Source organism: Coenobita brevimanus, chromosome 40 (assembly GCF_032717465.1).
Source record: "Coenobita brevimanus isolate Jiangsu-jjx chromosome 40, ASM3271746v2, whole genome shotgun sequence".
In the NCBI taxonomy this organism is placed as follows: Eukaryota; Metazoa; Arthropoda; class Malacostraca; order Decapoda; family Coenobitidae; genus Coenobita; species Coenobita brevimanus.
In genome coordinates this window covers 7041117-7068362 of record NC_136993.1, presented here as the reverse complement: position 1 = coordinate 7068362, position 27246 = coordinate 7041117, and the positions used below count along the sequence as shown (strand labels likewise).

General features: G+C 41.5%; 1 protein-coding gene and 1 non-coding gene across 2 annotated transcripts in view; both read left to right on the top strand.

The window, feature by feature from the left end:
- Positions 1-27246, top strand: part of LOC145397269 (chondroitinase-AC-like) — a 147750-nt gene that overhangs the window by 53111 nt on the left and 67393 nt on the right. Inside the window, exon 6 of the mRNA XM_080270467.1 lies at positions 20536-20600. Coding sequence (XP_080126593.1) covers positions 20536-20600 — 65 coding nt within the window. The remainder of the gene's footprint in view (positions 1-20535; positions 20601-27246) is intronic.
- LOC145397390 (5S ribosomal RNA) lies at positions 20017-20135 on the top strand. Its single transcript, XR_013896964.1, has one exon. It is a non-coding gene; the product is annotated as a 5S ribosomal RNA (ribosomal RNA).

Here is a 27246-nt window from a genome sequence, read left to right as displayed (position 1 = left end):
ATCACTGCTTTCAAAGAACCAGCAACCTTTCTTCCCTGCTGTACCCTTTCAAGCACTTCACCCTCCAAACCTCCATCCTTACTCATCACACTACCCAAGTACTTAAACGTACTCACATTTTCCAATTCCTCACAATCCAACCTCGCTATATATTCACTGACTTCACCTCTCTCAAAGACCATCACTTAACTCTTCCCTACATTCACCTTTAGATTCCGTCTCTTACACACTCTCTCAAACTCATCCACCAAGCCTTGCAGCTTCCCTTCGTCTTCACTCAACAACACAGTATCATCTGCAAACAACAGTACAGGGAGTTTCCAAACACTATCCTCTCTCACCAGGGCCACTCCAACATCCACAACCCTACCTTGTACCTCTTTTATTACCCCATCCATGTACAGATTGAACAACCATGGAGACATGACACATCCCTGTTTCAAACCAACTTTCAAAGAGAAAAATTCACTTAGTTCACCATCCACATGCACTGCAGCCTCCGCACCATCGTACATACTCTTCACAGCATTCAACAACTTCCCATCTACTCCATATATTCTTAACACTTTCCACAATCCTTGTCTATCCACCCTGTCATATGCTTTCTCCAAATCCATGAAAGCCGCATACAACTTCTCTCCCTTCTCTAGAAACTTTTCCACTAAAAATCTAAGAATGAATATATGATCTACACAACCTCTTCCCTTCCTAAAGCCTCCCTGTTCTTCTCCAACTAATTTCTCTGTTCTTTCTCTAACTCTGTCAGTAAGTATCCTACCATACACTTTTCCTATTATACTAAGAAGACAAATGCCCCTATGATTACCACACACTTCTTTTTCCCCTTTTCCTTTGTACAAGGGAATAATTATACCTGACTTCCAATCCTTCGGGACGCTACCTTCCTCCCAGGCCAATCTGCACATCTTCTACATCCATTCTACTACTATCTCTCCCCCATGCTTCAGCATTTCACCACACACTCCATCAATTCCTGGGGCTTTCCCCAATTTAACTTTCTTCATTGCTTCCACAACTTCTATCCTACTGATTTCTTCCTGTCTTCTCACCTCCCTTCTTCTCCCAGCCATTCCCCAGCCACTTATACTCGCATTACTTCCATCCTCTACGTTCAACAATTCCTTAAAATGTTCTCTTCATCTGCTCACTTTTTCTCCCTTCTCCACTAGTAATCTACCATTTTTATCTTTCACTCCCCTGCTAACTTCACTTCCACCCTGTCTTACTCTTTTCACCTCTTTCCAGAACATTTTCTTACAGTCCCTCCACTTTACACTCAAATTACTTCCAAATTCCTCATCCACTCTCTTCTTACTCTCTCTTACTAATCTTTTCACCTCTCTCTTTCTTTCTACATATAACTCTCTCTTCCTCCTCTCAACTTCTTCCACGCCCCTATTTCTCATCCATTCATTGTATGCTTTCTTCTTTTGTGCCACAGCCTGTTTCACCTCTTCAGTCCACCATGCTGTTCCTTGCACCCCCCTCCGTCTTCTCTTCCTTCCACACACCACATCACATGCTGCACATATTTCTTCTGTAAATATCCTACACACACCTTCCACGTCTCCCATCTGCTCCAATTCATAATTGCCCAATCTTTCCTCCACTTCTCTCTTATACTCTGCCTTTTTCTCATCCTCTTGTAACCTTTCCACTCTCCTTGCAACTACTCCTTCCTCTCATCTTTCCCTTCTTCTATTCCTCCGTCTTACTTGGATCCTAATTCTGGCCACCACCAAGTAGTGGTCAGAAAGTCCACTCCCCCAACCTCTATAAGCTCTTGCATCCATTACACATCTTCGCATCCTTTCATCCACACACACATAATCAATCATTGCCTTCCTTTCATTCAGTTCACCACCCACCCTTCTCATCACTCGCCATGTATACCTGTGGATCATTTTATGCCTGAAGAGGGTATTGGCTACCACCAACCCCCTCCCAGCACAAATGTCCACTAATGCACTGCCAATCTCATCTATCTCAGCAGGCACACCCCACTCACCAACTAATCCATCTACCTTCACATTCCCAACTTTACCATTCATATCACCGATCAAAAACACTCTCTCATTCCTTCCAAACTTTTCCATGCACACTTCCACATTTGTCCAGAACTTTTCTCCCACTCTGCTAGCACGATCTTGCGTTGGCGCATACACACACACAATCGGCCTCATTTGTATTCCAACTTCCAACGTTACCCACACAATCCTTGACCCAACTGATCCATACTGTCTTATGCTCTTCTTCCATCTCTTACTCACAACTATACATGCTCCTTCCTTTGCCCTCTGATTCTCACCTACTCCTGCACATATACCCCATCCATTCTCCCATTCTCTCACACTTTCTTCTCTCCATTATATTTCACTTATTCCACATACATCCACTTTCGCACCCTCAAGCACCTGGACAATCCCTCTTTCTCTTTCACCTCATCATTCGCTCCTCTTACATTCCATGTAGCCATTACTAAGTCCTTTGTCCGATCCTGGGTCGTCATCATTAGGTCAGTCCTTGTCCGAGGCTTCTTGTTCGTTTTTTCAGTTAGTTGTTTTCCGGGGAGGGGCACTAACCCTCCGCCAACCCTTTTAGTCGCCTTTTACAAGCAGGGATACTGGGGGAGTATTCTTGAAAAAAAAAAAAACCCTACCCCCAGGAGGGGTATCTTCATTTCTTGATATTTTTGGTGTTCATCTTGTATCTCTCACACTTTCCTTTTCTTAAATGACTGGCTCATATTTTTTGTTGGTAGGCTGACCACTCGTTTCCCCTCCATCCGTGTTCTCACTTTCTACTTCCGGAATTGGGATACTTTTACATCATCAGTATGTTTTCGCTTGATTATGTAACTATCCATCATGCCAACTCACCACCGTTCGTAAAGGCAGAGACTCCACTGTGTACACTACTAAATATTTGATTCTGGCCTGCACAAATGCACGTGAACTATTCCTACGTGGAACGACGGGTAGCAGCTGATGTTTATTTGAATGTCATTACTAAATGCTGCTTCGACTTCCTTTTATATTTAAAATTATCTTCCAAGACAAAGAGCTTGGTAGTGGTGTATTAACCTTCTATATACAAGTATTATTTAAAAAAAAAAAAAAAAAAAAAAGCATTTGCAGCTTCTGGTAATAATTCATTTATAAAATATTTCCTGGGTGGAGAGCCGCCACTTAGGCTGTTGCAAGCAGCGCAATGAATACCAATGATCGTGTTATCCTTATCTGCTATAATGAAGTAATATTTGATTGTTTCATCATCTGAGAAGTCGGTGTATATACTTGGATTACAAACAGGGTGCATCTTTTGCCTGATCTAATTAAAATCCATGTTACTCTGTCAGATACATGACTAAATATAACAATGCTCTCTGCAAGATTTAGGCTAATTTGAAATTCTATGCCAGTAATCCTTTCATTGTGCCTTCCTTTGTAGGAAAATAGATGGTTGCTGTCTTTGGGGCTGAATTATTTTCTCTTCTTTTCTGTGGATCTCACTCAGATCAATAATATCCCAACTATTGTTTTTTTTTATTCTGTCATCATTGTATCAGGATTGTAATCTTCTGCAAGAATTATTACATTTTACATGTAGATCTTCATAGACTTGAATTTGTTTAATTTCCTAGACTCTGAATTGTCGAGACAATGCCTACTGTCTGTGGCACACTGCCCATAAACACAATGCAGTTGGACCTTTAGTAGACAATAAACCAACAGAAACTCACGTGAAATAATTAACAGTAGAATTCATGTATGGTTGGCAGGATTGTGGCAAATAATTTAACCTCCTTGACAGTTTCTGGTGATTTTTTTTTTTTTCACCACCTGATTCAGTGTATTTGGTGGAATCATATCCTCCTATACAGGGGTCCCATGGTCTGTCCCATCTAAGATGGTACCTCAAATATTTGCATCTCTCTCTCTCTCTCTCTCTCTCTCTCTCTATTTATATATATATATATATATATATATATATATATATATATATATATATATATCTATATATATATATATATATATATATATATATATATCCTTGAAAGCAGCGATAAGAAACAAGAAAGTGAAAAAGCTACTACAAGACAGTATTGTGATACCAACTCTAACGTGTGGAAGTGAAGCTTGGACCATGTTGAAGGGACAGAAGTCAAGAGTGAGAGTAGTGGAAATGGGTAAGTTGAGAGGAGCAGTTGGAGTTACATGGAGAGACAGACTGACAAATAAGGAAGTGAAGGAGCGTTGTGGTGTGGATGTGGATGTGATAGAAAGCATTAGGAGAAACCCACTGAGGTGGTTTGGCCATGTGGAGAAGACGGAGAGTGAGAGACTGATTAGGAGTGTGTGTCAGTGACGTGGAGGGGGGGACAGGGAGGGAGAGGCCAAGGATGAAATGGGAGGATGGAGTGGAGAGGTATATGAGTGTGAGGTGTGTGAGCTGGGAGCAGGGCAATGAAATGGCGGGAGACAGGGCGACATGGAGGCGATTTATTTGTGGCCACCCTTTATGGGATAATGGTGTCTGGCAATAAATATATATATATATATATATATATATATATATATATATATATATATATAATATACTATAGCACTAGCCGTGTGTGTGTGTGTGTGTGTGTGTGTGTGTGCGTGAGTGTGTGTGAGTGTATTTTAGGCAGCCGAAACTACACACTCAAATCACACCAAAATATGCAAAAAAATCACAAAAAATTCGCTGATGTGAAAAAACTTGATCCCATCACAATTGAAAATCATTTACTATATTTAATGAGGAATCACAGTTTGACCAAAAAACGCCGCTCCCATCTCCCAGCATAGGATCTCCGTAGAATTTTTTGCCCATAGGTACAATAAAAATATACTATAGCAGCACAAGAGCCCTTCGCAGGAGCATGTGCGAGGGGCCCGAAGGGCCCACGAGCATTTGTAATATACTATAGCAGTAGCTGTGGGTCTACAGGATGTGTGTGTGTATTTTGAGCAGATCAAACTACACATTCAAATCGCACCAAAATTGGCACAAAAATCGCAAAAAATTCACTGATTTGAAAAAACTTGGTCCCGTTACGATTGAAAAACTTTTTCTACATATAATGAGTGATCAAATTTTGACCATAAAACGCCGCTCCCAGCACCCTGTCGGTTGTCGTGGCTTAGTGGCTAATATCTCAGGTTTGCGTGAGGACAACTTGGGTTCCATTCCCGAAGCAAGGTGTGGGTGCTTTTCTTCGGTATGGAGGCATCCTGGTGCACCAAAATTGGCATGAAAATAGCAGAAAATTCGCTAATGTAAAAAAAACTTGGTCCCATCTTGATTGATGATTTTTTATTAGAGTTAAGAGCGATCAAAGTTTGGTTTAGAAAACAGTTCATTTGGTATCGGGACTTTCAGAAATCAAGTCTACTCGAGCCATGTGCCACGACCCTATACTTTTAGATGATCAGAGCTGCCGAATTGAGCATTTTTACCATGCGTTTCCCACGCTGTTGCCTTGGTGGTTGTTAATATTCCACTGCGAAAAGCATTGAAGAGAGGCACACATTTTCATAGAAAGGTGAGAACAGCACATAAATGTGACTCGGATTACCTGAAACGATCGGAATGCGCACGCAAAGCGCGAGGAAACGAATGAGAAGCACAAAGAAATGAGTGCGAAGCATGAGAAAGAGAGCGCGAAGCACCAGAAAGCGAGTGCGCAGTGCGAAAGCCCTCCACAGGAGCAAGTGTGAGAGGGCGTGAAGGGCCCACGAGCACTTGTGTATATATATATCCAGGGTTGAGGTGTATCAACGAGTTCATAAAAGTAGGCAACCAACACTGTATTACTGTATTATTGTACTGTATCATTACTTTGTTGTATTTTGTGCTTAATTTTCATCTTTTACTTATGGAAATGTTTTTAAGATAGTGGTTCTAGACGGATGGTAATGCAGTATTCGTTTTGACACTGAATAATGAGGTGATGCGGGTCACTATGCAAAATCCAGCACTTTACTTTAACCAGCGTAGGGCTTGGCTGCATTACGTGTGCCATATGTGAAGAAGTCACACAAAGAGTAAAATACATTATGAATCTCTTTAATGTGTCTCACAGCTGCAAGCATCAGTGATGTTCCATATCTAAAACAAAAAATAGCATTCAAAGAGTTCAACATCAGAACCCAGGTGACAATTCTTAAGACCGATTGTTTGACTTTACTCTGTACTCTCACCTCAGACAGGTTACTCTCAAACGAGCAGTGTTCAATTCTCATTTGACCCATAATCCTCCTTCCAAGTTCAGAAAAATTTTTAATTGACTCTGCCTAGTGATCACAGCATTTGACATTTTCTGTTACCTTAATCTTTGACTGACGATACTCAGAGTTGAATGTCTTTATCCTTGTTTTAGCATGAACCCTATTAAAAAGTTTATTGGATATGGTAAATGTATGTAATTCGACGTTGTCATGTCATCTTAATCATTGACTAGTTTTTCTGCAAAAACAATATGAAAACTTCTTGAGTGGTTCTAAACACATTCACCTCGTGTAAGACAAATCAGATCAGTGCGATTTATATTGTTCACACGCAGACACATGAGCTGATGTTTGACATTCCTTTGTTACACTAAATCCTGACTGTCCTCAAAATTTAATTACTTCATCCTTGCCTCACTGTAAACCCAAATATAAACAAAATTAGATAGTCCTGTGGCTAGACTTGTTAACCTGACCTTTGACCTATTAGTCTAAAGAACATTATTTTTCCATTGGAATACTCTCACATGTTCCACTTAACTTTGTTAAAAAAAGACAAAACCCTTTTGCGTTATTTTATTCACACACACACACACACACACACACACACACACACACACACACACACACACACACACACACACACACACACACACACACACAGAAACACTTATAAAAATATAACACATGCTTTCCCTTCGTGAGTGTGGGTGTAATATCAGAACTCGCAAAGAAAGTTTAGAAAAGCCTGTTGACGCTACCAAAGCAGCAGAAGTGGCATTTTAGAGCTGCTGATTGGGAGGGCATCGACCAGTACTTCTTTCATTTTTCCTGAAATAGTTATTGCTTCTGTGGCCGAAAGCCATCTGAAAGTGTCTCGCGCATTACGGAGGTTACTATATTCAGCATGGAAACATACTTACTCTTTTCTTATCCTGTTGTTAATGCAAAAAAAAAAAAGAAAAAAGTTTACGCTTGTTCTAATGCAATCGACAACAAGGATGAGACCTAAAAAAGGTGTCAGAAACAACCCACTCGTGAATCTCATCTCTTTCATTTCTCTGCTGGGAACTGTGTTAAGTCTGCTCTTTGCTCTCCTAAAGATAATTTTATTTGTACTATATGCGCTGAACTCTCCAACTCAGTCTTCCCGCTTCCTCTGGTACCTTGCCAAAAACCTTTCCAGCAACTACACTTAAGCATCCTTCTCTTCTCTTTTCTGCTCTTATGGCTGTTTCTTCTACTGATAAAGCAGAACTCTTCACTCAGGCTTTCTACTCAAATTCCACCTTAGATAATCCCGATGCTGTTCCTCCATCACTTCCTCCCTCAGACTTACTCATAAGTAACATGAAAACTTCAATTGATGTGTTTTCTGGCATCACTGGCCTCGATACTAACAAGGCGCATGGGCCTGATGAGGTCCCTTCTGTTATCCTCAAGAACTGTTTTTCTGTACTTACGCCCTGCTAGGTAAACTGTTCTGCCTTTGTTAACTTGTACCTTTCTTTCTTGCTGGCTATTTCATTTTATTCAGCCTGTCTCAAAGAAGGGTGACCACTCCCAGCCCTCTAACTATCGTCCAAATGCTCCAACAGTTTGTATTTCTAAAGTGTTTGAATCTAATTTTAACAAAAAATAATTTAAAACAACTTTTTTGTCGCAACCTTCACCCGATCGTCGGTAACGTGTCCCACCAAGGATGCTTCACTGTCAATCTTCTCACCTACCTTTCCAACACCTGGTCCTTCACCTTTATTGACTTTGGCGAAAGCTTTGCCATTGCACTTGACTTCTCAAAGGCTTTCGATCGAGTCTGTCATAAATCTTTAATTTCCAAACTGTCCTTTTACGGGTTCTGTTCTTCTCCTTATCCCTTCATCCCTAGCTTCCTTTCTGATCGTTCAATAGCTGCTGTCGTAGACGGTCACCATTCTTCTCCTAGGGCTATCAATAGTGGTGTTCCTCAGGGCTTTCTCCTATCACCAACTCTCTTCCTTCTGTTCACCAATAACCTTCTAAGCTGTGCAGCTAGCCACCCGAACGCTGCTGACTCTACCCTTCACGTTTCCATTCACTTCTTGCAGCATCCATCTCAGCAATTACTTCAATAAACAAGGGATGAGGCTACAGCATACTTTATTTCTGACTTGGCTCATATTTCTGATTGGAGTAAAGGTAACCTTGTTTTTAATGCATCAAAATCTCATTTCTAACATCTTTCAACTGTCAATATGTAACGCACGAGAATCCTCCATCAGTCCTGCCTCATATTTGAACATACCTGGGGTTTCATTCTCTCGGAATTTTTCTTGGAAACATCATATTGCCTCTCTTGTTAAATCTGCCTCTAGTGATCAGTTTCTTTTAATGCAAGGAAGAAGGAACCTAAGGCCAGGAGCAAGCAAAATTGCTCACTCCAAGTAAAATAAAAAACAAGATAAAAATGAGCCTAATTCAAGAGCTGTTCATTTTGAGTTGCCTGGACACACTGCGTTTGAAAGACTGGAGAATGTAGGCAAAAGGAAATACAGACAGAGGGAGTTCCTGAGTTGACCTGTTGCATACATGAAGGACTGTGAGTAATGGTTAATTTTTGCACTACAGAGTTGGACAGAAAATGGATGAGAGTTTGTTGATTGATTGATGCTACACACCTGCCAAAATGGTGGAGGGATGCAAGCAGACAGTTCGACGGAGCAGTGACCATCGAAGTAGTGATAAAGACAAATAGATGCAACAGTGCTGTGAAGGGACAGAGGTTAATGGGACTGACAGTAGTATGAGGAGGAGAGTTAATGAGACAAAAATCCTTTGACTCCATCTTGTTGAGGAGAGCTGTATGTGGGGAGCCTTCCAACACAAGAGAGTTGCTCTCTCCTCAGGGGTGAATAAAACCCGTGTATAAAATCAACAACTGTGCGGGGGTAAAAAAGGCGCATTGTCGGCTAAGCACATCTAATCTCTTGGAGGCAGATTTTACAAGAGAGGAAATATGATTTTCCAAAATAAATCCCGAGAGAATGAAACCCCAATTATGTTTAACCCTCTCGTTACCAATCAACGCAGGCTGCGTCCAACCGCGAGCGAGTACTTGGGACACAGTCCTGGGCACCCAAGACCATGCACTGAGAGACCCTCCCCTCCATCACCACGCTGTTCCAGTGCACTCAATAGTTCATAAACAATTTATCTTCACACCTTTATTGATGTTTCGATAATAGTTTTTTTTTTTTTTTCACCTTAATCCTGAATAAATGTACTTGCTTATGGTGTAAAAAATATCAGACGAATAAAAATTATGCCTTAATTTTTTTTTTACTTCAGTTTTTTTCTTTTTTTTTCTCATAGAAAAATATTATTTTTATTGTGAATGTTAATGAGAAAAAATTTGGTGTATAAAGAATAACTGTAGGTTAATCAGGGCCAATTTTACGGGGCATGAAATGAAATTATCTTACGCTCAAGCAGGGCTTGTAGCACACTGGGGTAGTGGGGCGATGCTGGGTTCGTGGTGGATTGAGTGCCGTGGAGGAATACATGGTGACACAAGTAGTGCTTTGTTCTCGCCCAGAAATGGAGGCAAAATCATTCTATAACCAATAAAACAAGGGCCATTTAGTTCGACGCAACCGGCATCGAATGGTAACAAGAGGTTGAAATGTATGCAGACACAGCATGCGTGAACTGGTAACGAGTGCATGAAATTTGCACTGTACCCATAAGCATGAAAAGGATAAACATGATGCAGGATTGATTTGGGCATTGTTAAAATTAGTGGGTACTCCTGTACAAGATTTTCTCGTGCTGAAAGATGTTAGAACTGAGAATTTGATGCATTAAAAACAACAAGATTACTCTTACCCCAGTCAGAGATTTGAGACAAGTCAGCTATCAGGTGTGCCATAACTTCATCCTTTGTTTTTTCAAGTCAATGCAGAGATGGACGATTTGGGAAGCTAATATAAAGGTGAACGGTGGAGTCATCAGCATAAAAGTAGATAGGGTTAGATGTACAGCTTAGAAGGTCATTTATGAATAAAAGGAAGGGAGTTGGTGATACAACAGAAACCTGAGGAACACCTCTATTAATAGCTCTAGGAGAACTGTGGCTGTCAACAACTGCGGCTATAGAATGGCCAGAAAGGAAGTTAGAGATTAAGGCACAGATAGAAGGATAAAGACTGCAAAAGAGCAGTTTGGAAAAAAAAAAGATTTATACCAGACCTGATCAAAACCTTTGAGATCACAAGTGCAATGGCAAAACTTTCGCCAAAGTCCAGTAAGGAGGATGACCATAAGTCTGAAAGACAGGTGAGAAGATCTCCAATGGAGTATCCTTAGCAAAACCCAAACTGACGATCAGAGAGAATGTTGTGATAGGAAAGGTGCTTTAAAAGTTTTTTGCTATGAACAGACTCAAAAACTTTCGAAATACAGGATGTTAAAGCAATTCGACGACAGTTAGAGGACTGGGAATGGTCATCCTTCTTTGAGACAAGCTGAATGACTGCAAACTTTCAGCAAAAAGGATGGGTACAAGTTGACAGACAGAGGCAAAGTAGTTTACCTAAGCAGGGTGTGAGCACAAAAACACAGTTCTTGAGGACAACAGAACTGCCCCCATCAGGCCCATATGTCTTTCTAGTACTGAGACCAGAGATGGCAGAAAATATATCACCAGAAGAAATTCTAATGTCAGCCACGAGGAAGTCAAAGAAGGGAAACAATGGAGAAACAGTAACGGTATTGTCTACGGTGGAACTGGAGGAGAAAGTCTTAGAGAAGAATTCTGCTTTATGAAAAGATGAAGTAGATACAGAGCCATCAGAGCATAAAAGAGGGAAGGAAGATGAAGTAAACATGTTAGAAAAGTTTTTGGCAAGGCACTAGAAGAAGCTGGAAGAATTGGAGTTGGAGAGTTCAGAGCATTTAGCACAAATGAGATTATCTTTAGCAGTGCAAAGAAACTTATGACGATTCCTGGCAGAAACCTAAAAGACATAAGATTCAAGTGTGGGTTGTTTCTGGCTCTTTTTGTTGGCCTTCTTGTTGAAGACAACATTAGAACAATCGTGATTAACCCAAGTTTTTTGCATTTGTCACAGGATATGAGATAAGACTGTATGCTTCCCTGCTAGAGAGAATAGCTTCCGTAAAGCGGAAGGCACAGCCTGATGGCTCTCGGCCATGGAGGCAATAATCATTCCAGGAAAATCAAAGAAGTATTGCCTGAGGGCCTCCATTTCAGCACCCCCAAAATGCCACAGCCGCCACTTCTTTGGACGGTACACAGTCTTTACTGGAGCAGCAGGACAGGTTAAGATGATGAGGCTTTGATCGAAGGAGCCCAAAGGAGAGAAATGGATAACAGCATAAGCAGAAGGATTAGTTGTAAGGAAAATGCCAGGTATGTTGGAACATTCTCCAAGACTGTCAGGGATATAGGTAGGGTGCTGTCCAAGCTGCTCTAGGTAAAATAAGGATAGAAAAGATGTAGGGTTGCCCACCAGGTAGATTAGTGAAAGGAGAGGAGAGACGAAGGTGGTGGTGAACAGTGAAATCATCTAGAATGGAAATTCCAGAGAAAGGAGAAACTGATAGGATGTGTTCTATCTGAGAAGTAAAATAGTTGACGAATTTTACATAGTCAGTAGAATTAAGGGATAAGTAAACCCCACTGATATATGTAGTCAGAGAATGACAGGATATCCGCAACCAGAGAGTAGAGCATTCGGAAGATTCAGTTTCAGCAACACATGAGCAAGATATTTTGTTGCATACATATACACAACAGCCACCTTTGGCTTTGAAACTAGTATAGAGAAAGTAGGAGGATACAGAGAAGGCTTTGCTTTCAGTTGCCTCAGACAGCTGAGTCTCAGCAACCATGAGAAGGTGAGGTTTAGAGGAGGAGAGGTGGTGTTCCTCAAAAATAAAGTTGAAGGAAAGATCGCAAATGTTGCAGAAATTAAGTGAGTCAGACACTGGTTCCAGGCATACTGCTTGGTCGTCAGCGGAAGAGGGGCAGATAGTGGAGGCATTGATGCCCCCCCCCCCCAGGACTCTGAAGTTTAGTGATGAGATGGCATTTTTTGTGAATTTTGAAAAGGAAGGATAGTGTGCAATGTTCATAAAGTCTGATGGTGACAGATTGAGGAACTTATGTTGCAGAGCATGTTGGCTTACTCTCTGTGTTACTGAAACACCATAATAAGTACAGCGAAGGGAGATGGTGAGAAGCTAGTCCCAAGAACTGATGAAACGGGAGCTCACACTCTCCCTGTTGTCAGCTTTCTATCCATGGGAGTATCGTCCTGCATAACTGGTGCTACATTTTGCTTCCTTGTGTGCTAAGGTCACTCTGTGCTTTCTTTACCCCTGCACAATTGTTGACTTTATATACAGGTTTTATTTGCTCCTTTTCGGAAAACAACTCACGTGTGGGGAGAATCTCTGCATACAGCTCTTCTCAGTAAGGTACAGTCAAAGGCTTTGCGGCTCATTAACTCTCCTCCACTTACTGGCTCCCTTTAACCTCTGTCTCTTCCCTGCAATGTTACATCCTCATCACTTTATTATCACTACATCAATCATCACTTCTTTAAACTGTCTGTTTGCATCTCTCAACCACTGCGGCTGGCACGTAGCAACCGGCTAGCGGCAAACTTTCATCCCTTATCTGTCCATATCTCTAATGGAAGAGTAAACTTTTAATTCCTACCCTTCACATATGCAATGGGTCAACTCTGGGACTGTCTCCCTCCGCCTGTATTTCCTACTGCCTATGACCTCCAGTCTTTCAGATGCAGTGTGCCCAGGCATCTCAATATGAATGGATACTGAATTTAGCTCTCTTTTATCATCCTTTTGCTTTTTTCTATTAGAGAAAAATTTTAAAGACTTATAGCCTTTGGTTCCTTCTTCCCTGCCTGAAAGAAAAAATCTCTTCTTAATTTCACCCTAAAGCACCAAACCAAGTAAATACATTTTTCTGGACACATTTATGGAACCATTAGGCATGATTAAAAACTGGCATGTATGCTTCTTGAGCAGTGCCTGTAGAGGGAGGGATATGTGGTGTGTGTGTCTAATATTAATAGTAATAATAATAATAAGAAGAAGAATATATAGAACACCTTCAAATTGTCAAAGGACATTTCTGATAAAGAAAAACTTCCCATAGCACTTGCCAACAAGAAGCCTAGCTATTAAAGGACCTTGAGGCCAAGGTCGCTGATATTGTGCATGTCACCTTAGGTCATCACAGTCTATAAGTTCACCAAGTTTGGCGGTTCTAGCTTTAATTCTTCATGGAAAGTTGACTGACATTTGGAATATCCAGATAAGCCCTAATTTTTCACCCTTTGTGATATATAAGGATATTCATTCGATTAAGATCATACTGCTTCCAGACTTGAAGCAATCTTAACGATATATTGCAGTAATATTTCAGCTCTCTACCTTATACACTTGAACACAAAGTTAAGTGGGTTCTGGATAAGATCCCGAGATCCAGTGGACGAATTGCCTACTTACTTCTTTATAAGAAGGGGACAGCTGTCGGACTCAGTTTACTAAGTTTCAACGCTTTGGCAAAATAGTCTCAGAGCTATCACAGTTTAATTTTTAAAAAGTATAACAAATAATATTGATAATAATAATAAGTTATCTATCTACCAATCTATTGCCAGACGCCTTAATCCCGTACGGGGTGGGCACAAACAAATCGCCTCCACGTCGCCCTCTCCCCCGCCATTCCACTGCCCTGCTCTCAACTCACCCCCCCTTCTCTCATATACCTCTCCACTCCATCCCTCCATCTCATCCTCGGCCTCTCCCTCCCTCTCCCCTCCTCCACCTCACTCACATACACTCTCCTAGTCAGTCTCTCACCCTCCATCCTCTCCACACACCTCAATGTGTTCCTCCTAACGCTTCCTATTACATTCAAATCCACACCACAACATTCCTTCACTTCTTCATTTGTCAGCCTGTCTCTCCATGTGACTCCACAGGCTCCTCTTAAATAACTCATTTCCACTGCTCTCACTCTTGACTTGTGTCCTTCCAACAACGTCCAAGCTTCACTTCCGTACGTTAGAGTTGGTATCACAATACTGTCATGTAGTAACTTTTTCACTTCCATGCTCACTTCCGTGTTTCTTATCACTGCTTTCAAAGAACCACCAACCTTTCTTCCCTGCTGTACCCTTTCAAGCACTTCACCCTCCAAACCTCCATCCTTACTCATCACACTACCCAAGTACTTAAACGTACTCACATTTTCCAATTCCTCACCATCCAACCTCGCTATACATTCACTGACTTCACCTCTCTCAAAGACCATCACTTTACTTTTCCCTACATTCACCTTTAGATTCCGTTTCTTACACACTCTCTCAAACTCATCCACCAAGCCTTGCAGCTCCCGTTCGTCTTCACTCAACAACACAGTATCATCTGCAAACAACAGTACAGGGAGTTTCCAAACACTATCCTCTCTCACCAGGGCCACTCCAACATCCACTACCCTACTTTGTACCTCTTTTATTACCCCATCCATGTACAGATTGAACAACCATGGAGACATGACACATCCCTGTTTCAAACCAACTTTCAAAGTGAAAAATTCACTTAGTTCACCATCCACACGCACTGCAGCCTTCGCACCATCGTACATACTCTTCACAGCATTCAACAACTTCCCATCTACTCCATATATTCTTAACACTTTCCACAATCCTTGTCTATCCACCCTGTCATATGCTTTCTCCAAATCCATGAAAGCCGCATACAACTTCTTTCCCTTCTCTAGAAACTTTTCCACTAAAGATCTAAGAATGAATATCTGATCTACACAACCTCTTCCCTTCCTAAAGCCTCCCTGTTCTTCTCCAACTAATTTCTCTGTTCTTTCTCTAACTCTGTCAATAAGTATCCTACCATACACTTTCCCTATTATACTAAGAAGACAAATGCCCCTATGATTACCACACACTTTTTTTCCCCTTTTCCTTTGTACAAGGGAAGAATTATACCTGACTTCCAATCCTCCGGGACTCCATCTTCCGCCCAGGCCAATTTGCACATCTTCCACATCCATTCTACTACTATCTCTCCCCCATGCTTCAGCATTTCACCACACACTCCATCAATTCCTGGGGCTTTCCCCGATTTAACTTTCTTCATTGCTTCCACAACTTCTATCCTACTGATTTCTTCCTGTCTTGTCACCTCCCTCCTTCTCCCAGCCATTCCCCAGCCACTTATACTTGCATTACTTCCATCCTCTACGTTCAACAATTCCTTAAAATGTTCTCTACATCTGCTCACTTTTTCTCCCTTCTCCACTAGTAATCTACCATTTTTATCTTTCACTTCCCTGCTAACTTCACTTCCACCCTGTCTTACTCTTTTCACCTCTTTCCAGAACATTTTCTTGCAGTCCCTCCACTTTACACTCAAATTCCTTCCAATTTCCTCATCCACTCTCTTCTTACTCTCTCTTACTAATCTTTTCACCTCTCTCAATCTTTCTACATATAACTCTCTCTTCCGCCTCTCAACTTCTTCCACGCCCCTATTTCTCATCCATTCATTGTATGCTTTCTTCTTTTGTGCCACAGCCTGTTTCACCTCTTCAGTCCACCACGCTGTTCCTTGCACCCCCTTCCTTCTTCTCTTCCTTCCACACACCACATCACATGCTGCACATATTTCTTCTGTAAATATCGTACACACACCTTCCACATCTCCCATCTGCTCCAATTCATAATTGCCCAATCGTTCCTCCACTTCTCTCTTATAATCTGCCTTTTTCTCATCCTCTTGTATCCTTTCCACTCTCCTTGCAACTACTCCTTCCTCTCGTCTTTCCCTTCTTCTATTCCTCCATCTTACTTGGATCCTAATTCTGGCCACCACCAAGTAGTGGTCAGAAAGTCCACTCCCCCAGCCTCTATAAACTCTTGCATCCATTACACATCTTCGCATCCTTTCATCCACACACACATAATCAATCATTGCCTTCCTTTCATTCAGTTCACCACCCACCCTTCTCATCACTCGCCATGTATACCTGTGGATCATTTTATGCCTGAAGAGGGTATTGGCTATCACCAACCCCCTCCCAGCACAAATGTCCACTAACGCACTCCCATTCTCATCTATCTCAGCAGGCACACCCCACTCACCAACTATTCCATCCACCTTCACATTCCCAACTGTACCATTTATATCACCAATCAAAAACACTCTCTCATTCCTTCCAAACTTTTCCATGCACACTTCCACGTTTGTCCAGAACTCTTCTCTCACTCTTCTAGCACGATCTTGCGTTGGCGCATACACACACACAATCGCCCACATTTGTATTCCAACTTTCAACTTTACCCACACAATCCTTGACCCAACTGATCCATACTGTCTTATGCTCCTCTTCCATCTTTTACTCACAACTATACATACTCCTTCCTTTGCCCTCTCATTCTCACCTACTCCTGCACATATACCCCATCCATACTCCCATTCTCTCACACTTTCTCCTCTCCATTTTGTTTCAGTTATTCCACATACATCCACTTTCGCACCTTCAAGCACCTGGACAATCTCTCTCTCTTTCACCTCATCATTTGCTCCTCTTACATTCCACGTAGCCATTACCAAGTCCTTTGTCCGGTCCTGGGTCGTCATCGTTTGGTCAGTCCTTGTCCGAGGCTTGTTGTTTGTTTTTTTAGTTAGTTGTTTTCCGGGGAGGGGCACTAACCCTCCGCCAACCCTTTTAGTCGCCTTTTACGACAAGCAGGGATACTGGGGGAGTATTCTTGAAAAAAAAAAAAAACCCTACCCCCAGGGGTTAAATTTGCATTTTTTACAATTTGTGCTGTTCAGTCAAGATGGATATACAGATATTTCTACTATATTTGTGTTGCAGGGTACCTAGTGTTTACTGAAACGGCAATACCATGGCATACTTCAGATCTAGTGATTCTGTCGCGAAGAATGCCCAAAAATGGAGTGCAAACCTACCAAAGTCAAATTATACAAAGCGGCATAATCTACCCAGGATAGGAAATTTGACTGTATCAGAATGCCTTCAAAATGTGATATATTGGGAGGGTACCATGTGTTATTAGATGAGGATAAACTGAAGAAAAGCAGGATTCAGCAAATATATGGCGAACTATTCCATTTATGGCAAAAGTTTAGTTTTTCTACATTGAGTCAACAAGTGATTAAAGCACTGCTGAACAAACTGATCAGCGAATATGAAAGCCACCCAAGAAGACCAAGAGAAGTTTTTCGAAACGAGCTGAAAAATCTTTTTGACATAATCAGAGTTGATGGGGAGTGGCTTTGACGGGAAGATAGGGAACTGTATCATTAACAAGTTACATCTGGTGGAAAAGTCGATACACTACACATAAACTTGCAGCATTATCCACAAGCCATCCAAAAAAAGAGGCGAAAACACTGTGAAACAAGTGATACTCCAATAACACAGCAAGTTTGTACATCATATGTGATTGAAACTGAAGATACTACCTCAAGTGTCTCCACATGTGATACAGAGAACAGTAACAATGAAGAAGCCCCAAGTCATTCGTTGTCATCCAGTAAAGCGTCTAGTGTGAGTTCAACTCTCGGTAATGAAGGCATCCCTGTTTCCACACCTACACAATCTGGTGTATGATGTGGCGTTGTCAGGGCTGGAGAAAAACAGAAGGAAAAACTCAGATCGCTACTAGAAGAGGAGATAAACTGTTGTTTGCATTTTGATGGAAAAATTTATCCAGTAAACAGTACTAGGTAGTCAGCCGTCAAAGCAAAACTAGGAAGATCAATTTTGAATCATAAATGTAGTTGTGGATCAGCTCAGGATATTTTCAATAGCCTTTAGAAAATTCTAGATAAATATGATGCTTGGTCAAGCATTAAAATGATCATTTGTGTTACAACGGCTGTAAACACAGGACATATGAATGATGTTGTGGTTAAGATAAAGAAGGAAATGTCTGAAAAGAGTTTGAACAAACCACAATATATTGAATGTCAGCATCATATACTGGACAGGATCATGAAGCATGTTATGGACTTCTTTGTGACAAAGGTTTCACTAAGCCAAATTTGAGTTACAAGTTTGATGAGGAACTGACTGAAAAGTATGCAGAACTACAAGGTTCTTTTGAAGCAGGTAAGAAAATGGAAATGGGTGAAAATCCGGGATGGAGAGATGACTTCAAATTCCTGTATGAATTGTGCAAAGCATTCCAATTCTACAGGGATCAAGGGGCATTTCCAGAAGTCAAATGGAGGAAACTACCATCAATACATAGCACGCACTGGAATTCAGGGGCAATTTACACCCTAATCGCGTATTTTCTGCTTCCAAACTGGAGAGGCACATTGGAGATACCAACATGCCTTATTGCCTATGGATGGCAAAAGGCGTGGCTTTCTGATCAGAAAATCAGAGATGTCCTATGAAAACGTACCGACCAGCGATAAAGAAGTCAAGTGCACTGAAGTGCCTTGAAACCCACTGGGAGAAGGATAGATCTCTGAACATACCACGGACCAACATCATTGCTGAAAGGGCAGTAAAATGCATAGACGAGTTGAGTGGAAAGTGCAAGAAGGACATACTTAAATGTAAAGTACGTGGCAACAATTACACTGTAATTATGTAGTGTGCATCCTACGTTTTACGATTTTTGTGTTTTTTGCAAAACAGTTTGACTTGGTGTGGGGGATCTTTTGATGGAATTAAGTGAAAGGATTAATACATTTGTATCATGTACCAAAATGCTCACTGATTCCCGCTGCAGGCTAATTATTTTTTTCTAGTCATAACCCTAATGTAGGTTTGTTCAACAGGTGGATCTGTGAATAGAGGAGAGAGCCAGTGGTGGTGGTGAACATTTAAATCACCTAAAACGGAGACTTTAGAGAAAGGAGAAATTGATAGAATGTGTTTCGTCGTAGAAGTATGATAGACAATGAATTTTTCACAGTCAGTAGAATTAACAAGTACACAACACTGATTCATTTAGTCAGAGAATGACAGAATAGCTGAAGTCAGAATTTAGAGACTTCGGATGGATTAAGTTCAGGAACATTGAAGAATATTTTATGTTGCTGAATACATACTGTACACACAACAATCATCCTTGGTTCTGATGTGAGCATAGAGAAAGTAGAAGGATACAGGAAAGAGTTTGCTCTCAGTTGCCTCAGACAGCTGAGTTTCAGTGAGGAAATAAAGGTGTGGTTTTGAGAAAGAGGTGGTGTTCAGCAAAGAGAAAATTAAGGGAAAGGACACTAATGTTGCAGAAATGAATAGAAAGTGCGTCTGACAATGGCAGGGGCATTTTTAACCCCCACCCCCCACCCCACGGGTCTCTGAAGCTCTATGATGAAAAGCTACTTACAAAAATTTTATAACAGGAAGTGTAGTGTATAACGTGCATGTAGTTTGTTGTAGACAGTTACAGGAAAATATACAGAATGTATAGATGTGTATGTTGGCATACTCCCGGCACTAATGAAACACATGTAAAAGGTCAGAAAAATGGGAATGCCAGAAGTTAGTTCTGCTGGCTGCTGAACAAGGTGCATCAGCTCTCCCTACACTATCATCAACTTTTCATCAGCCTTGGAGACAGTGCCCATTCAAATGGGCTACAGTCTACTCGCCATGTTACATGTCTGTATATATATATTTTTTAATACTCTAGCCAACGGCCATACCATGTTGAGTACACCGCTTCCCATCTGATCAGCAAAGTTAAGCAACGTTGGGTCTGGTTAGTACTTGGATGGGTGACTGCCTGGGAACACCAGATACTGTTGGCATAATGTTCTCCCTACGTGTCAAGTGGGGTTGGTGGAGGATTAGTGCCCCTCCCTGTAAAACAATTAACTCTAAGCCCTTGGCCACCCCGTTTGGGATACATGGCGTCTGGCAATGAATGATGAATGAAACCATTAGGAGTGTGTATATACGTGTTACAGGTACTGTGTGTGTGTGTGTGTGTGTGTGTGTGTGTGTTCACGCACGCTTGCTGCAGGTAAGACTGTATATATGGGTATGTATGTATGAGTATTGCTGGTACAGTTGTGTGTTGCAAGTACGATTGCGTGTGTGCATGTGGTGTGTGATGCAGGTACTATTGCATGTGTAAGTATGTTGTAGGTACTACTGCATGTGTAAGTGTGTTGAAAGTACTATTGCATATGTGTATGTGTGTTGCAGGTATTGGGTGGATACGCAGGAGGGGTCCGTGTGGGATCCATCAGACCACACCGGGAAGTTTGCAAGTCAGTCCACTGTTGCTTATTTTTTTCATATCCCATCCACACTAGTGTATTTATTTTAACTTTGTGCAGATTTTTGTCCATTTTTTCAACTTGTTTCTCATGAGACACGACGGACAGAAGACACTGCTGTGGCCTCATATCCTTTCCACAGCACATTTTCCTGACTAGCACCATACTTGTATCCTAGTGTCAGTCTTTTGTTGCAGTTTAGACTTCCTGATAAAGAGATGGCAATTATAAGCCAAGCTGACGTAAAAACAGTTGATTGTGTAAATCGCTTTGTTATTCTGTGAAGATTATTAGACATTTGACTTTGATAAGGCATTCTCCCAGCTGTCACATCCCCTAATTTATATCTTGGTGCACAGACCTTGGATGTGGATGTAATGGATGACAGCGAAAGCTTAGGAATGAAAAATGTCCATAACTAACACCGCATACGGTGTCCGCCATAAGCGGAACGGAACAATGAGATCTGTGTCGATAGGTGACATCCAATTTGTTACTATGCACTTTTTACTGCAACTTGGCCAAAAAATGCCATTCCTTCGTCTTTCCCCCGCCCCATCCCGACCACTTTTCCACCACTGAGTCCCCACAATCCCGACCATTTTTGGAAAAAATTTTTTTTGGCTCAAACCTCCGGTTTCAGTGAGAAACATTGAAAATTCATAAAGAAATAGCTCACCTGAGGTTTAAAATACTTGATACAGGTAGGAGTACCTCCTTACCTTATTAGGTTTTCTAACAGGCTGGCACCAAAGAAAACGAATTCTATGGGAGCATAACTATTTCACACCACTCATAAACGGTATTTAATTATTAACTTGGTACGAATTTATATGTAGTACGAGAGTATATTGGTTTTCAAGCAGTAATATAGGCATTATAAGCATTGTTTCACTCACTAACTCATCACCATACCTGACCTTTTTTTGCCACATTACCTGATCATCATTTCTGACTGTTTCTTCCTCTAATGCTACGTAAGCTTTGTCCTCCACATTGTCATTGACTGGGGAATCACTCTGGCCCTGAATTTCGTACTGTGGCATGACATGGCTTTACTGGCCAGGTCACTGATAACAGGTGAATTGCTGAGACAATGGCATGCAGGGGGGGGAGGAGGTCATGCTGGGTAAGGCATTGTCCCTGCCTGGCATCTTGTAGAGGAAGGTGTCACGTGTATACGTACCAAAAATCACTCGCGAAAATTGAAAATTGTGCAAATTAGGGACCTTGCAATTGATTCACGTTTATGTACATCGACGGGATTGGGAGTGACAAAACGTGTGGATGTTAAAGAACGTTGACGGGACGCCGCGGGTTAAATGCTAAGTTGTATCAGAGGATTAGAACTAGAATTTGGCACTAGTCACGAAGAACTGCTATGTAAATGATGTAGAGACATATTGTTGTCTTTTTCTGCCACTAAGCTACATTAAATAAATAGCGAAAGGACGAATATCAGCGCAATGTAAGGTGAAAAGCATACAGTACCACAAGGCATTAAGAAGGTTGGCAGGCTTCAAGTGCATAGAATTCTCAATCTTTTTCATCGTTCAGTCTCTCAGAGGACAAGCTCTGTGAAGTTCTAAACCTTAAAGAAACACTGAGGTAAAAGTTCCCTACAGAATCTATCATTCCAGAACACTGAATTTTGAATTTCTGTAGTTTCTATCTAAACTATATTTTTATCAGCTATGCACTCTAGGAAAATCTGCTTATTTACCTTTTCTGCATAAATATGTGAATCTGTGTCAGTGTTGCCAACCATAGGGTGATTAAGCATCATATCATGGATTGTAGGGCCGTAGGACGATTTTACAGAAACAGAGCAACGTGTAGGGCGATCTTGAATGTTTGGTATGAGTTATATTTACTTTGCAGCAAAAGATAAATTATGTATGTGGAAAGGAAATATGTTCAACAAATGTCGTAGTTTTTAATATTCTCTATTACCCTCTGGAAAAACTGATTAAATGATAACTAATAAGTGAATCTGGAAGCTGACTGCGCATCAACTGCTGGACCGCTGGTGTGACTGTAATGTGAATAGGAATAGGACAGGATATGATCACATACATATACATATACCTTGCTGACTTCCCCAAGACGGGGGTAGCCATGACAAGGTGCTCACACAGTGCACACACTGATTACAATTTGAAATTATTTTTACAGGAAGATAAGGTGTAGGTCTAGTCCTGCACTATACAACAGAAACTATAACAGCTGTATGCGGTGGCTCAATCGGTAGAGAGGTGGCTTGCAGTCCTAACGGACCCAGGTTCAAATCCCGGCTGGGGCCGGGAACAGTTTAAGGATTTGAATTTCATTAAATCAGACTTTACTGATCTACCAGAAGACCCGCCGACATGTGGTAAAAAATACCCCCGCTAATACCAATATACCAGTCCTGTATGAGACAGCCCTAGCATGTATTCAATATAGACGGTGTGTGTTAGCGCCGAAGTGGTGACATGTAGAGGTGTATGGTATGTTGGAGGACTGCTGGGCCTTGATAGCAGGCTGTGAATCCTATGCCCAGAGTCGGGCACACACACACACACACACACACACATATATATATATATATATATATATATAAACTTGTAGAGTAATATTTTCATCCTGAGCCCTAGGGCAATGAAGGCAAATGTAGGGCGTTTTCAGTGGCTGTGTAGGGTGAAGAAATTTTTGAGGTTGGCAACAATGATCTGTGTTAGCATTACCCCTAATCTGATGCACTAGATGCGCTAATGTTTATGAGGGAAGGCAGTGTGTTTAAGGAACGTTTATCTTGGTACTTAAGAATAAGTTAAACCTCATGAACGACAGTCTGAGTCAGTTAAACACACACACACACACACACACACACACACACACACACACACACACACATAACTCCTGTTACTGAACATGGTAACGTAAGTCTCCGTTTCCTGCTGAGTTTGATGGTTGATGAATTGATTGGTTAACTGAAATAAAAACTGGCACATAACCACTAGGATCATATGTCACTTGAGTTTGATGAGGAGGACCTATATTAATAGTCAAGAGATGGTAATTTTGTGCCCAGAGCTAGTAATTCTAGTGTTTTAATGAGTATATCTGTAGGAAAGGGAATAATACTGTACTAGTTTGTGGCAATAGTCTAGCAACCATCTTTTCCTGAACGTGGTAAACTTGATGCTTGCATATAGGCATGCAGGCCTACTCCAATTAACTTGCGCTGTAAACTTATTATCAACAGAGAGGATAAAATAGCCTCCGAATTATAAACGGTCAAAGCACATATTATCTTAACCTCTGTCCATGAAGGGGTAATATATATCTTGTACCAGTACGAGCTGTAATAATTTTCTAACATGTCCTCAAGATAGCAATTTGATCACGGCGCTCGATTGCATGATATACACAGTTGATAACATCTGAACCTAAGACAGCATCAATATGCGGCAGAGGTTTAGCATTTCGTACACCTGACAACCTCGGTATAATCCCATATCTGTTGGTGGCACTGACCAGTATGAACTGAGTTGTCAAATATTACTTGAAATTACCACAGAAATGTGATGTATTAACATTGGAAATTGTAGCTCCATTATACAGGGACACAGTTCCAATTATGTGTAGTCATCTGTACGATCCTCTGCAAGAATTTCTATCCATCTGTTGCCAGACATCTTAATCCCGTAAGGGATGGCCACAGACAAATCGCCTTCATGTCGCCCTGTCCCCCGCCATTTCACTGCCCAGCCTCCAGCTGACACCCCCTTCTCTTATATACCTCTTCAATCCATCCCTTCATCTCATCCTCGGCCTCCACCTCCCTCTACCCCCATCCACCTCACTCAAATACAGTCTTAGCATCCTCGATTATAATCCACTCTATCATATGCTTTCTCCAGTACCATAAAGGCTGCATACAACTTCCTTTCCTTCTATAGAATCTTTTCAACTAAAAACCTATGAATGAATATCTGATCTACGCAACCTCTTCCCTTCCTAAAACCACCTTTGTATTTCTCCAACTAATTCCTCTGTTACTACACTAACTATGTCAAAAAGTATCCCCTCACACATACTTTTCCTATTACTTTAAGAAGACAAATGCCCCTTTAATTTCCTCACACTTATTTCCCCTTTTCCTTTGTCTATCTATCAATTTATCTATATACCTAGGCTACTTCCCCCAAGGAAAGGGAAATAGCCGAGACAGAACGACACACTCCCCATTTACTCATCCATTCAAACACATTCATTCACATCTTAGCCCCAAAGTGAAGAAGGGACAGAACTTCACCGCACCACACCGCACAAAGGTCAACTGTGCAGTGCAATCAGTAACATCCGCAGCAGGGCCCGACAGCAGAGCTGGTTTACCCCTGCCACATCATAATAGACCCATCCCCTTACCCACACCTGACCTGACTAGCTGATCAGACCAAATGCGGGAGAATATCCCCTCAGGGCTGTGTCATCATTTATTCATTCACAATTTCTCTCCATTTATTTCTGTCATGCACAGCCACTCTTCTTTGCTCAACAGACATCCCTCTCGCATCCAGCGCTCTCTTCACACTGCCCATCCATCCTATTCGTGGTCTTCCTCTCAGCCTTACACCTCTCACATCATATCTAGTTATCTTTTTCACCAATCGATCATTATCCATTCTCTCCATATGCCCAAATCATCGCAACACTCTCTGTTCAACTCTACCAGCCATCTCCCGAACAACTGCAGTTCTCCTTCGCACCTCATCATTTCGCACTCGATCCATATGCGTCACTGCACACATACTCCTCAGAAACCTCATCTCCATTACATTCAAACTTTTCCTCTCTGCTACACCCATATTCCATGTTTCAGCCCCATATAACGCAGTCGGTACCACAACACCCTTATACAGCCGTCATTTTACATCCATTCTAAGCGAACGACATCTAAACACTTTTTTCATTCCTCCCAGCACCTTTCCTACTTCATTCATTCTAAACTTCACTTCTGCATCTATTCTTCCATCCACAGAAACACGTGACCCTAAATATTTAAAACACTCTACCTCCTCAAGCAACTCGCCATTCAAAACTATATTCATCCCCCTACCATCTACCAACCTCGTACACATCATCACTTTACTCTTATTCTCATTTACTTTCAATTTCCTCCTTTCACACACCCTTCCAAACTCCTCTACCAACTGTCTCAATCTCTCCTCTGAATCAGCCACCAGTGCAATGTCATCTGCAAACAGCAGCTGCTTCAGATTCCACTCTCCACCATCAACATTTACCAGACTCAGACCTCCACCTAAAACTCTTGCATTCACCTCGCTTACAACACCATCCATATAAATATTAAACAACCAATGCGACATCACTCATCCCTGTCGCAGCCCCACTCTCACGGTAAACCAATCACTCACATCATTTTCCACTCTTACACACGCTGTACTATTTACATAAAAACTTTTCAACCCTTTTAGGAACCTACCATTAAGTCTATACAATCATAAAAGAGTTCACAAAGCCTCCCTATCAATTCTATCATACGCTTTCTCTAAATCCGTGAATGCCCAAAACACATCCTTGCCTTTCGCTAAATACTTTTCACACACTTGTCTCACAGCAAACACCTGATCCACGCATCCTCTCCCTCTCCTAAAGCCACACTGCTCATCACCAATCACTCCCTCTGTACCCTTTCTAACTCTCATAATTAACTCTCTACCATAAACCTTATGTACAACACTCAACAGACTTATACCCCTAAAGCTAGTACATTCATACTTATCACCCTTGCCTTGATACAACGGTACCACACAAGCACTTGCCCAGTCAACTGGCACCATACCTTTCCCAAAGCACACATTCAACAATCTTACTAACCAGTCAACAGTAGTCACTCCACCACCCTTCAGGCATTCCACAGCACACCCCATCCATACCTGCAGCTTTCCCTGTTTTTATCTCCTTTACTGCCTTCTCCACTTCCTCATTTTGTGTAGGGGAATAATTATCCCTGACATCCAATCCTCTGGGACTCTACCTCCCTCTCAGGAAAATCTGAACATCTTCCATATCCATTCTGCTACTGTCTCGACTCCGTGCTTCATTATTTCACAGCACACTCCATCAATCTCTGAGGCTTTCTCCGTTTTGACTTTCTTCATTGCTTCCACTACTTCCATCCTACTTACCTCTTCCTCCCTTTTCACCACTCAACTTCTCCCAGTCATTCCCCGGCCACTTATACTTGCATTACTTTCATTCTCTATGTTTAGCAGTGCCTTAGAGTGTTCTCTCCATCTGCTCACTTTTTCTCCTTTCTCCGTTATCAATTTACCATTTTTATCTTTCACTCCCCTGCTAACTTCCTTTTCACCCTGTCTAACTCTGTTACACCGTCCATTATACATTCAAGTTTCTTCCAAATTCCTCATTCACTCTCTTCTTACTTTCTCTTACTAATCTTTTCACCTCTCTCTTCCTTTGTACATGTAACTCTCACTTCCGTCTTTCTACTTCCTCCGTGCCTCTGGTTCCCATACCCTCACTATATGGCTTCTTCTTATTTCCACAGCTTGCTTCACCTCTTGTTTCCACCATGCTGTTCCTGGCAACCCCTTTCGTCTTCTCT